This window comes from Lepidothrix coronata, unplaced genomic scaffold (assembly GCF_001604755.1).
Source record: "Lepidothrix coronata isolate B3197 unplaced genomic scaffold, Lepidothrix_coronata-1.0 Scaffold13, whole genome shotgun sequence".
Lineage (NCBI taxonomy): Eukaryota > Metazoa > Chordata > Aves > Passeriformes > Pipridae > Lepidothrix > Lepidothrix coronata.
In genome coordinates, this window is record NW_016690193.1 from 4,452,551 (window position 1) to 4,465,850 (window position 13,300).

At 38.2% G+C, this 13,300-nt stretch overlaps 1 protein-coding gene across 4 annotated transcripts in view; it reads right to left on the reverse strand.

The window, feature by feature from the left end:
* DCHS2 (dachsous cadherin-related 2) overlaps positions 1-13,300 on the reverse strand; it is a 109,860-nt gene that overhangs the window by 33,921 nt on the left and 62,639 nt on the right. For all 4 annotated transcript variants that reach the window (XM_017805972.1, XM_017805973.1, XM_017805971.1 and 1 more), the window contains exons 4-7: positions 9,565-9,801; positions 7,226-8,245; positions 5,663-5,838; positions 5,140-5,239 (exon numbers count right to left, since the gene is read on the reverse strand). In XM_017805972.1, the coding sequence (XP_017661461.1) occupies positions 5,140-5,239; positions 5,663-5,838; positions 7,226-8,245; positions 9,565-9,801 (1,533 nt within the window). The remainder of the gene's footprint in view (positions 1-5,139; positions 5,240-5,662; positions 5,839-7,225; positions 8,246-9,564; positions 9,802-13,300) is intronic.

The following is a 13,300-nucleotide window of genomic DNA, read 5'->3' on the forward strand; positions in this document are numbered from 1 at the left end:
ATTGGTCCTTCTGTTTCCAACTCTGGCAGGCAGGGCCAGAGAAGGAATTAAGTGTTAGTCTCTGAATGAGCACAAAGGGTCAAGTATCTGCTGCTGGCCACACAGCTGGTTCCTGTGCCTTGCTAGACCATGGGGTCAGCAAAGAGCCCTATGGACCCCTAAGACACTGTAACTGCAGTGATGCTGCCTGCCCTGTCTGTGCTCTGAATCAGGACCTAATTGAGGGTAGCTAAAATCTTACAGTAACCTATTTCAGAGCAACATGTGAATATTGGAAATTATGCTTATAACCTTCATCGAGGACTGGTGGCATTCTAGTAACAAGCAACTTTTAATTAAAATTATTACTTGCAGCTACATCATATTACATTTATTCTAGAGCTACAAAGAATAATTCTATCACAGATGAGTAAATAGCTCTTTCTGACTTGGAATTATAGAAGCATTTAAGTTGGAAAAGACCTTTAAGATCATCAAGTGGAATCTTTAACCTAACACTGCCAAGTTGACTTAACCATGTCCCTAAGTACCACATCTACATGTCTTTTAAATACCTCCAGGGATGGTGACTCCACCACTTCCCTGGGCAATCAATTCCAATGCTTGACAACCCATTAAGTGAAGAAACTTTTCCTAATATCCAATTTAAACCTTTCCTGACACAACTTGAGACCATTTTCTCTTGTCCTATCACTCTGTACCTGGGAAAAGAGACTGACACACACTCCCCTATTTTCAAGAAATGGAATCAAATTACTCTCGAATTTTTAGTAAAATGGGAAAGTATCTATTACTTCATATATCTTACCAGAAACAGAGAAAATCACAATTGTCATAACTACTTCTCTCAAAATACTATGCGAACAGCTTTTTGTTACATGAATTTTTAATAAGGTGTACTAGTGGGTTAAACAAAGTCACGCAGCATAACAGCTGCTATTCTAATAAGCATCTGTGGTGAAAATAAATTCACTGCAGATGTAGTACACAAAACACCCATAAAGGACTGTATTTCCATAGGCACCTAAGTGAGCATGAAGCTGTTTATGTTCTCCAAATCTACACATGCAAATTAGTTAGCTGCACATATAGATGTTCGTTTTTGTTCCCAATCACCTCATCTGCACCTGTAAAATACTTGCACCTGTAAAATTTGAAAAACCACTGAGCAAACTAGATAGAAAACTGGCTTTTCACAACTGAACAATAGGAGGGTTTTTTGGTATGGTTCTGCTCTTTTTGTCTGACTATAGGTTCCTAATTCTCCATGAGTCCCTTCTGGGTTGAGTCTTGCTGTCTGGAACATAATGAGGAAATAGCCAACAAAAGAAAACAATATGTAGAGACAAATATATTGAATGAGACAGTCCTGCATTTTGCATTTTTCATGATAGTTTCAAAATATTAATGGTTCTATATTACTGTTTTCATAAGTAGCTTTTGGGTTACTTTCCTGATTTTTGTCCCAACAGTATGTCTACATTCACAGATATGCCATTTTGTTCCATATAATGCTTCATGACATAAAATCCCAGCTAAGCAAAAGGCAGAGGAGATATGAAAAACAGAACACATAATGTGAATTTCATGCATATATTTTCAGTATTTTGCTAAAACTTACATTTATAGTTTCATTAAAATACAAATATTGCATGAAACATTCAGGTTTGTGCATATTTTGGTGGTAATAAAGGTAACAAAAAAGTCTGATAATATTGGAAAGAGATATTACATTGAACCAGAACCCCTTGGGACTTCCATTTTGTGATTGTCATTTTGTTTGTCTCTATAAAGACAGCCAAAACTGAAACATTTTATTTCTATTTTTCTGATATTTTTATCAGTCTATTTTTTTTTAATTTATTTTTGGAAAATTTAAAAGTGTAACCATTTGATTGTAAATCAGAAAAAAAGTTTTACGCTCATAGAGCATGTCAGTCATTGCTGCAAAAGCTCATGCTCCCTGCATTTCCAGAAACATTTGCTCAGCTTTCATCTCGAAAAGTCGTTTGAATTAGGCAACTGCTGCTTATATCATGCACCCAAAATACGTCCTTTTGTGTATGAGGGGAAAAGGAAGAAAGTACAGGAGAAATGAATAAGAAATAAAGAAACTGGAGAGAGCAGATGAAGCATGAAACAGAAAAAAAGTAAATCTCTTGGTAATTAGACTTTTCTTGTGCTTGCAAAAGTAACCTGCCAATAAACTGATATGTTTTTACAATTAAATTTTTCACCTCTGCCTTGTCCAACCTGTTGGCCAGGCTTTCATTTACATGAGGTTTTCCAAGGCCAAGGCACTTTCTCAGCTCTGTGGTCTCAAACATGATCAGAGAAACTGCAATTTGGGACCAAAAAAAAAAAAAAAAAAGATGGTCTGAGAAACCCCCAGGAATGTGTTACTGTGAACTTTGGCAAAACATTCAGGCCTTCCACAGACTGGCACTTCAGTAAAATGGCCCAGAAAGCAGACACAAAGTAACACTAGAGATTTCTCAAGTATCAATGACTTCAGAATTTAGTGATGGTTAGCTGTATATTTTAACCTAATTCCTGAAGAACTGTACCTTCCCTAGGTGTGCAAATACTTAGTACCTTGGCCATCTCATTCTCTTTTGAGATGAAGGAAAAGTTGTTTCTCTTAACAGGAAAGAGGAAAGCAATGCCATGGCTCCCCAAGAACCTGAATATGATGGTTTCTGCAGAAACGCAGCCCTCTGCAAGTCTAGGAGTGCTCCCTGCACATTGCTTGCAATTCATTCTGGAGAACAAGTATTTCACAGACATACATACAACGCTTGCCAATTCGTGTGTGTTAGCAGTGTAAACTAGGCTTCTCCTAGCACTTGTGTGGTCAAACGCTAATGTTTTCTTCACATAACTGGTCCAAACATAACTGTAAAACCCTCTGCTTTGCCAATGCTAGTCTTAACACACAAAACAATACTTTAACATGCACTATAAATACACACTAATTTTTCTTGTAAATGCTATACTATATCCTATTGGCAGTCATAAAGGAGGCCAGGCAATACACTTCGCATTTGCCAGCATCACTAAGGAACAGCACGCATAGCTGGGATTCACCTCCCTCTGAATTAGGTTACTCTTTCAGTGATAACACAGAAGTGGAGGTAGGGTCATATGACCACCCACTTCCATACACATAAATGTTCAAGGATGATTTGCTTTGATTTTCTGGAAGAGGGAGGGGAATTTTGAAGGAAACCCAAAATTCATCTGGCATGTAAACGTCAGCTCTTTTATAGATTTTTCCTTATGTAATTTGTTGGCATTTGTCAGTAACCCTCCTGCATAGCTTAATCTATTGCTGCTATCTTGACATTTCTTCAAGATCTCAAGAACATTAAAAATTACCCAGTGACATTTACAAGCTTAACAGTTGACACTGACACTCATAGCTCTTCATCTTGTGGAAGTTCCACAACTGTAGAAAAGAGCACTGGTCTGCAAGCAGTGCCCCAATTAGCCTGCTTGTCTTTGTGTTTAACAAATATGGCTGTAAATCAGATCATATTTCTTCTTCATATTTTAGTATTGAACAGTGTCCCAGAACTAGAAAATACTATTTTAAATATAAACCAGGCAAGAACTTCACCATGAAACAGAAGACCAGATGTTAAAGGCAGTGAGCCAACTAAGAACAACAACAAAAAAAATTAGTATCAGAGAAACTCAGCTGTTTCTGGATTTGTTTATCAGGAAAATATCTAGTTCCAAGGCTGGAAGGGCTTTTTTAGTGGTTTGGGGTTTTTTTTGTTTGGTTGGGTTTTGGTTTTTTTTGCTGCTGTTTTTATCCTTTTGTTCTTTCTAGAAACAGCTTTTGCAAGACCAGCCATATTTTGTGTTGCTAGTAACTTTTCTAATTTGAACTTTAACTTACTCCTCTGTGGGGCTCTACAGTGAAATCAGTAAGAAAATTCAATGTGCTGTTTGAAGTAAGGGGATATAGTTAGATACACAGACCGGCAGAGACCCCTGAAAAGCACTTCCTGTGTTGCCTGGCTACCACACGTCAAACAAAGGGTTGCACACTACTCATTCCCTTTTTCTCAAGGGGGATCATTTTGTGCAAAATATTCTTACTCACAGTGCAGAAGTCTTAAGGTTTTCTCCAATTCCCTCTGGAAGAGGCAGTCATTTGTATTCAAATAAAGGGAATAATATGTTTTCTTGCTCCGGCCATACAGTATGCTCTATGTGCAAATTTCCACAGACTACAAATATCACACTTAAAAGGTACTGGTTACACTAAGCTGGTAAAATGGAACAGGTATCAAACGGAAAGAAATAGTTCTGTTCCTGGTAGCTCTTACTGTTTTGAATCAATAGTGAAACAAAGCAGGAGGAACAGACCTCCCTGGTTACAGATGGAGTTCTCACTTTTATGAAAGTATAGCAAGTAAAAACATGCAGTAAAAACAGACATCACATCTATGTCTCTTACCAGGATTAATGCCCCAGTCCCACTCATGTTCTAATTTAGGACTGCTCTGTTATTAATTTTACTGCAAACAAAACTGGATCCTACAGCCTACCCCAGAAGTGAACTACTACATGTAGGAATCATGAGGAAAACTAAAGAAAAGTGTTTTTAAGTGGCCATGCTATGTCAGGTTAACACAGTGGTAAACAAAGGGTGAAACGTGAACTAAAACCCACAAGCCTCTTGTTTGCCCAGATTATCTGCTGATCCCTCCAATCCCTGTCTCAGACTGTCGCAAACTGTTATTTTAGTAAGAAAATTTTCAATTGGTCATGGGAAAAGGGAGATCATTTTTCCTTTAAGATGTTAAACAACTGACTGAAATACTAAACTGTACAGTACAAAATCATGGTCCTAATCTTTCCTGAGTGCTGTTCGAACACACTCTGGTCAGCCACAGAAGCAACCAAACCCCTGGAAAGATAGCACAGAGGGGGAAGGGAGGAAAGGTAGCTGCTTGCACCTCCTTGGGTACTTCATAAGACACATGATGGTCCTGATTCTTATTTACACAGGTACCTTTATTTTACCAGAAACACAAAATAAACACAAAATGTATGTACACATGGTACCTCTAAAATTCCAGTTACCTTAATGTATCTTTTCTTATTAGTAACACTTTAAATTCTTACCTGATTCTATTGAATATAATACAACACCGTTGTTTCCAGAATCGAAGTCTTTTGCAAAGATGGTTGTAACAAGTGTCCCTGATGGCTGCCCTTCCAAAACCTGTCACCAAGCAATTTATAAATAATTTGCAAGTACACGTCGATAAAATGAGTCTTAGAATAAATTCCTTGCCATAACACAAGAGTTTATCTGTTGCTCTGTTTTCAGTAATAATTTACAGTCAGTGCAATGAGCATTTCAGGAGATGGTTAAGTAACAGCTATTTAAGCAATGCTCTGTTACCATCTGCATAAATCGCTAATTCAATCTTCAGTACAGAAAACCGGGAGGTCGAAAATTAAAAGAGATTAAAACCCACTGCACACATAAATAAAACTGTATCCGTGTATCCTTTATATCTGGCAGCGCACAAGGCGAAGAAGTGCCACGGTTTGACAAGACCTGAGGTTCCCCGTTACGCCCGCGCCGCCACCGCGCCACAGGGTGTCGCTGTGAGCCCGGCGCTTCCCGGCGCATTCCCACCTGGAGGCGCAGCGCCGGCCGCGGGAAGCGCGGCGCGTGGTCGTTGCGGTCCCGCACCGCGATGTACACGGCGGCCGTGGCGCTCCGCCGAGGGGACCCCTGGTCGGTCACCAGCACGGACAGCTGGTGGTGAGCCTGCTTTTCGCGGTCCAGCGCAACCCAGTTTATGATTTCACCTGACGGCCAAAGAAAAGGAAAGAGAAATGGAGTTGGGTATTTACTGTATGCTAGCGCACTCGTCTTACTGCATGCAATTATACATTTAATTTAACATGGAATGTTAATTTATTTTAATTTAACATACGTGCCCTCTGATACACCCTTCCACTGATATTAAAACTTCAGCTTTCCAAACTGCATTGTGTAGAAACACAGTACAGTTTGCACGTGTACTTTAGTACCATATTACATCCTTTAGTGTACAGTGGATGCCCCAGAGCAAAGGTATAAAACGAACCAATCCACTGACCTTCCAAAGAAATCCATCTGGCCTGTTCGTCAACACACTTCAGGACAGATAATACATGAACACAGGGTTTTAACAGCTGACAAAGGGCCTTTATTAATTAAGAACATTAATCAGAAGCCCTTATGTCTCCTATACATTCTGGTAAACCCAGTAAATAAATCTGACCAATCTTCTCTTTGTCTGCTTAATATAGCTGTAGATTTTTGGTTGACAAATGCCCTCCACACAGACAACCACATCGGATTTTTTAGATCTTGTTGGTTAACTCCTAGTACTCTGCCTTTAAACTTCCATAAACGGACTCAAAAGGAACCTGCTTTGAAATGGCAATTTTATTTTGAGATTCATCCAGAGAAATTCTGGAAAAGCCTATTCACTCTCCATGAAGACTGAACGTCTGGAAATAGGAATTTTAAACAGCAGATCTTTGCTCACTACATATAATTTTGCTAAACTGGATTATTTACAATGCCTGTGTCCCTTGGAGGATTCCCTTCATCGAGGCTCTCCATGCTCTGGTCTGTGGTGTTATACTGTGTGGACATAATATCTATTACTCAAGGCATTTGAGACTCACTGCAGAGTACACCCTGTGCTGTGAAAAATTTCTCTCAGTCAGTTTGACTTCTGTGATGCCATGTACAACATTAACTCAGTTTTGATGTAAATTACAGAAGTTTTCACAAATATTTTAAATCACTCTGTCTGACATCATAAGTACCCTTATAGCTACTTATGGCTATCTGTACTTTTCAACTCTACTTGATCACAGGCAATTAAATTCCCCGTATGAACTACTGAAGCTATAACTTAAAACTTCTTTTAATTTCTTGCAGTCAAACACTGAAACTTATGACTAAATGACCTCAACAAAGTCATGAAAAAAAAAAATCAAATCCTAAAGTTCATTCCACATGAACATGTATTGGATTTATTTCATTCCCCAAATTGTGAAGTTCTGAGTTAGAATATTCACATATCAAACCAAAAGATTCACAGCAGTTCCTGAAAGCTTTATAATTTACTTAAATACCCTTAGGGAGGACTCCTTTCCAAAAGCAATATTAGGCAGATTACAAATCATAAAATGCTACCTGTGTTGGAATTCATCTTGAAATACTTTCCATCAGACAAGAGGAAATAGGAAAGCTGTCCATTTCTTCCTGAGTCTCTGTCAACAGCTGTAATGGTGCCAACCACACCCCTGGGAATTGGATTTTCCTCAATTTCAAAGAAGTAGCTCTCATGCATAAACATGGGAGAATTATCATTTTCATCCAGGACATTAACTATTACAGATGTACTTGCATTTTGCCTGAGGTTTTCATCCTCGGAGGTGCTGACCAAGGCTCTAAAACTTAGTATCTGTGCACATTCATAGTTCAAATGTTTCCGAAGATAAATCCAGCCAGTATCAGAGCTGATTCCAAATGCAACAGAATCAGTGCTAGGCTCTAAGAAATATGTCAGATTGGAGGTAACGCTGTGTGGATCAAGCAAGTGGGCTTGAACCTGAAGGATTCGGGCACCTGGAGAGGTAGCTTCACTGACTTCTACTTGATACACCAAGTTCTGAAAGACCAAAGTAGGGCCCATCTTCTGCTCTTCAATAACCACTGTCAACATCAGCAAAGAAGTTAGAGGAGGACTTCCACAGTCTTCAGCTGCTATGTGGAGAGTATATTCCTGCTGTTTATCTGCAAACACTGTCCTAGTAAGGTTTACCACTCCAAGACTTGGATCAATGCTAAATGCATTTGACTGCTTACTTGCAATACTGTATTTGATTGCCCCATTTAGGCCACTGTCTTTGTCTTCTGCATGAGCAATATAGACAGCAGTGCCAGGAGGCTGGGTATGTGAAATTGTTACCTTATCAGATTTGGTCAGAAATACTGGAGGGTTGTCATTAATATCTATCACAGATATGTTGACTTGAGTGCTACTGTAGACTGGGGAGTTACCCAGCTGGGACTGAATGGTGAGCACCACAGCAGACTGAGTTTCATGATCAAGCTGTTTTTTGGTGCGGATAATGCCAAACTGGGGATCAATAGAGAACTTTCCATGTGGATCACCAGAGGAAATTCGGTAAGAAACCACTTCTAAAGAATCTAGAAATGGAAATAACAACAAAAATATAAAAAAAAATATCTGGAAGTGATAACATGAATGTTGGTAAGAACATCTGTGAAGAATGCATGCTGTTAAATTCAATGGAATAAATGTAGGCTACACAGATGTTTTGACATTCTTGGGCTTTTTATGCTTCCTTATTCCTCTCCCTGGAGCCCTTCAGTAAAATATGAATATACACAGTTTGTCCACTTCTGCACTGTTTGATTTTCATCACACTGCTATTATAAAACTCTATAGAGAAAATGGTATAATAGCCTTTTGTTTTTCCCTGACCTAAAATATAGAAAAAACACTCTTACAAATTAGTCTTATGGGAGCAATTTTGCTACCCACAGGCATTCACTATAGCAAGGAATGAAACAGATTGCAGTTCTCTGAAAGAAATGCATTTTAATCAACTTACTGTTCAGGGGTGACCATTCATACATCAAATGCTACCTAAAGCAAAAGCTGTGTAATGATTCAGGCTTACTATCAAGGCTGCCCCGCAGATGCTACCTCCACCCTGAGGACAGTCCTTCCCAAAAGAAGGAAATGGGAGGACCTGACTTGTATAAAACCTCAACCTCTACCACTTTAAATTTACAAATCCACCATCAACCTGTTATGTGAACTCCTGGCTCCTACTGCTCCGCATAGGAACCAAATACATATGGCTTTTAGGACGGGGTCTTTTATGACCATGGACTGGCAGGAGCTAACTCTTTAACCCTTTACAAAAGATTAAAAAAACAGGTGGATTAAATACATTTTTAAAAGGTCCCATAAACATTCATCTGGACTTCTCCGCCTAATTTGAGACAATGTGGGGCTATGTTTGGTTGGCTGGGTTTTGTATTGGTTTTTGGAGGGTTGGTCAGCAGCACTTCATACAGATCTTCTGAAACTTATGAATACTCTCTGATTATGACTATCACTCTGAGATGTGTCTTGCATGGCTAATACTTTAACACAATCCAGACCATCACACAGACCCTTCCTTACACTTTCACAACATGTTTCCCACCCACCCATTTACATTTATAGAAACCCGTTTTGAAGAAAATGGAGGCCATTGCCAATCCCCATGGACCACCAAGGAGAGTACCAAAAATCTCCAACTGTTCTAAAGAGTACCATGATAAACCAGTGATTACACTAGTTGCTGTAAATACCAACAGTAAATTCTATTTATTGCTTGACAGACTGAATGAATAACATGGAAGTTTAGAAAAAAAAAAGTAATCTACAGATATTTGCAGTTAATGGTCACAACAAAAATGCAATGTAATCTCTGACCGAACATGCAACTTACTTGGAGGCTCTCTGGCCTTTACAGTGCCTATCAGGCTGTCTTCAGGTGCACCTTCTGGAACAGAAAAGGTATACCGCGATCTCTCAAATATGGCAGGAGCCAAAACAGTCTGAAGGATGTTTACTGTGACAGCTGCATTGGTGGCAGAGGGAAGGCCACCCCCATCCCGTGCAGAAACAGTCAGGAAGAGTGCAGAATGTGCCAGGTGGCCAAGAACTGAGACAAGGTAAATAGTACCTGAAAGTACACAGAAATAAAAGAGCACTGATGTAAGATAAAATTCAGCAGGTTGTCAAAATAGTTTCAACATGTGTCCAGTCTTCTCTTAGAGAAATGATAATGTGGACAAAAAGCAGCACTCCCAATTTGTTTTTTGAGAGCCAAGTTCTTTTCAAATGATATGGTCTTTAAAATTCACAAAGACACTGAGACACAGCAAGTTCTGTGTCAAAACACAGTGTCCATAATTCTGATTTTAGAAATGCAGATTCAGCTATATCTTTGATAATATTAGGCAAAACACAATTTTACTAGTACTAGTCTATAGGAATTTGGAAGTGCATTGAGGGGAAAAAAGTACTTTATTGTTACAAAAGATTAATTTATCTTTGCAAATGGTAAAGTTAACTTTATTTCAAACAGGCAACGGAGACATTCTGCTTAAGTAACCTCTGAAATAAAACATCCACACAATGGTTTAAGCCCCAAAATATAAACCTTAGGAGCAGTGTGCTCTATGGAAAGTATCTGGGAAACAATCACTTGCTGTCTGATCACACATTTCTGGTAAAATACCTTTTAATAGTGAATTCTAAGTTCTGTTGAATTTGCAAGCTGCTACCAATTACATTTTATATAAACTCTATGAAGTAATTCTTTGAAAAGAAAATACAGCACTTTGGACGTGCCTTCCTCAAGATAAATACATTTTCATCCTTCAACTCTGATGAATGAGACAAGCTGTCTCCAAATACACACTCTTCTGACTGCTAAAATAAAAGTTTTTAGTACTATCAAATAGTTATGCCTGACTTCCAAATACTCTCTCTATAACTACGGAAACCTACATCTAACTATTACTACCTAAGATGGCAGAAAGAATGAACGTGTCAGGGATCCTGTCCCATCTTCTTCTACAGTAAAAGCCTGTATGAACTTCAAAAAAGCTTTGTTTGAATGAACAGTTCAGTCTCAGCAATGAGAACAACATCCAAACCATAGCTGTTCAAAATGGTCTAGCACAATTATCCAAAACTGATACTTGTTAATTATTCCACAAGAGACAGTCATACACTGTCCTTTGCAAGCAAATTGAGGTTTTATAAATGAGGATATAAACCCACAAATAAATAACTAGCTCTCAGAGCATTTTGAAATGTCTGGTTTAGATGAAGTGAATATAAATGTTTAAAATCTTAGGCATAAACACTAGATCACAAAGCAGTACAGCAAATCACAGTATCTTTGTTACTCATAAATTTTATAGCTAAATTATAACATGAGGCACATAGTGGAAGATCAGATGCTTTCAGCCAGGCAAAGGATGGAATACAGAAATGTAATCATGTCCTAGAGAGCATTAATACTGGTTTGTCTTATCCTTTCCAACATCTTCTCTATCACCAAGCAGGAAGAAGAACACTTTCACTTATTCTGAGGTGACAAAAATCCATTAGTATTTTAAGACCCTTAAGTGGTCACAGATTTTGCAACATTGAGAGAGTTATTTGTGAAGAAAGTTTTTCAATATAAAAATGAAGATGAAAGATGACCAAATGCAAGAAAATTTTTCTTAGCAATGAACGAATTTAACTAAATATACACTAAATGATAAAATCACAGTGCGCTAAGGAGTAGGGCTGCATCAAATTCAAGTGATTCAACTAATAGGGACAGCCTTTTACATACCGACAAGGTATTTTTAAAAGATCACCTATGATTTTTATAGAAGCTGGTGAAGACACAAAACCTCCAGCAGCTCAGTAAAACCAAACCTTTAAACTCTGAAGGACCTTTGTAATTTCCTGGCTCTCAAGACAAGTTTAGGAAGGATGACGTTTGTCATCCAAGTTGGACATTTAGTGGTCAGACAGGGTAAAACTAGAATTAAACTGTCTTAGGAGCATCAGTGCATGATTCAATGACAATATAACTTCTCAAAATTTAGGGTGAAGTCACACTATTTTGCTACAGTGCATTTTAAGCAGAATAATGGAAAACACATAAAATCCTCATAAATATTCAAATGTGCATGCATTACACTTTCCAAATATACTGCCAGGACATTATAATAACAAACTGTGTCTTAACATGCTTAAATTGCATTAAAAGGGTCTTCAGGATCAAGGAAGAATGTTTTTCACTAAGAAAAAAGGGACACTTATTCCAGTGTGATGAACAACAGTAAAAGTGCAAGTGATACAGATGAATTCAGAATTCACTACTGATCCAGCTCCTATGCCAACAATTCATACAATTCCAAGAATAAACCTTATTTTGGCCTTTTTTTTCTTTCTTTTCGTCTCTGATGATTGAGTTTTATGATTATTTAAACAGCTCAATGAAGTAGTTCTTCAAGGACATAAACTTTTGGCATTACCTGAGGTAATCTGAGCAACTGTAGCTTGAAGGAAAAAGGTGTTTAATTTTTTCCTCAGAGGTTAAATATATAAACATGGATTTTAGATACCACTGCTGTCAAATGAAATTAAATCAATCAAGTGGACTGTATGTTACTTGACCAATTGGGTATTTTTCTACTGACAAGGACAAAAATATCTTGTTCTCATTTTGGATACTTCAAGATGTATGTGAAAAATTGAAAAACTTCTACAAAAAGGATCAAATTGAAAATTTTACTGTCAGAGCAATAACTAATGACTTCAGAATATTCTTTACCAAAGGGTGCAGCAAACAATGTTCCACTCCAGGACTTGTGAAGACCTGGTTGAACAGAAGTATTTCAGAACCAAAACTCCTTCTCTGCTGACCTAGACAGACTGCAGCAGACTCCATGCCAGTTAGAAAGAAAAAAGAAAATTAATACAAGATTTTGCTTGCTTTCTTCATTTTTTCGCTGTGCCATTGGGAAAAAAAGGGAATAGGCAAGTACATCTCACCAACTCAGCTCTCTTTTGCAGGATCAGAGACACCCTAAGAACAATGGCAGATTCCAAGCAAAAAGTATATGTTTTACATATGGTTCCTACCAATCTCAAAAACTGCAGTATGCAGAAATTTAATAACCCATTTTAAATTTTAATTAGATACATTCTGTTTCTTTCAGGATTAGTAGGACTGGGCATTAGCTTTGCATTTGGTGATATATAATCTATACAGACTGGAGATTTGAGATAGCTCTACCATATGGTGGTGAACATGCCTCATTAGGCTCTATAATGGCAAAGAAGCTGTAGAAGTAAGCAGCATCTGGGATTCCACTTTCTATATGGTTAGGAAAAACGTGGGACTGTGACTAAAAGGGACAGTCAAGACCACTTGGGTCAAAAGCAGCTGCCAGCACACCTCAGAGCAGGCTGGCCAGGTGTACCTGGTCTGCTGAAGCATGGTGCAGGAGATCCCCTAGCACTACACTGCAAAGACAGAAACCAGGGGCTAACTGCAAGGAGCAGGAACTGTTAAAGTCACACATTCTTTGTGTGACTGTGTGACATACTCAACAGAGGTACGTCTCACTAAATAACAGGCTGAAGATGAATCATGATTTTCCTTTCTT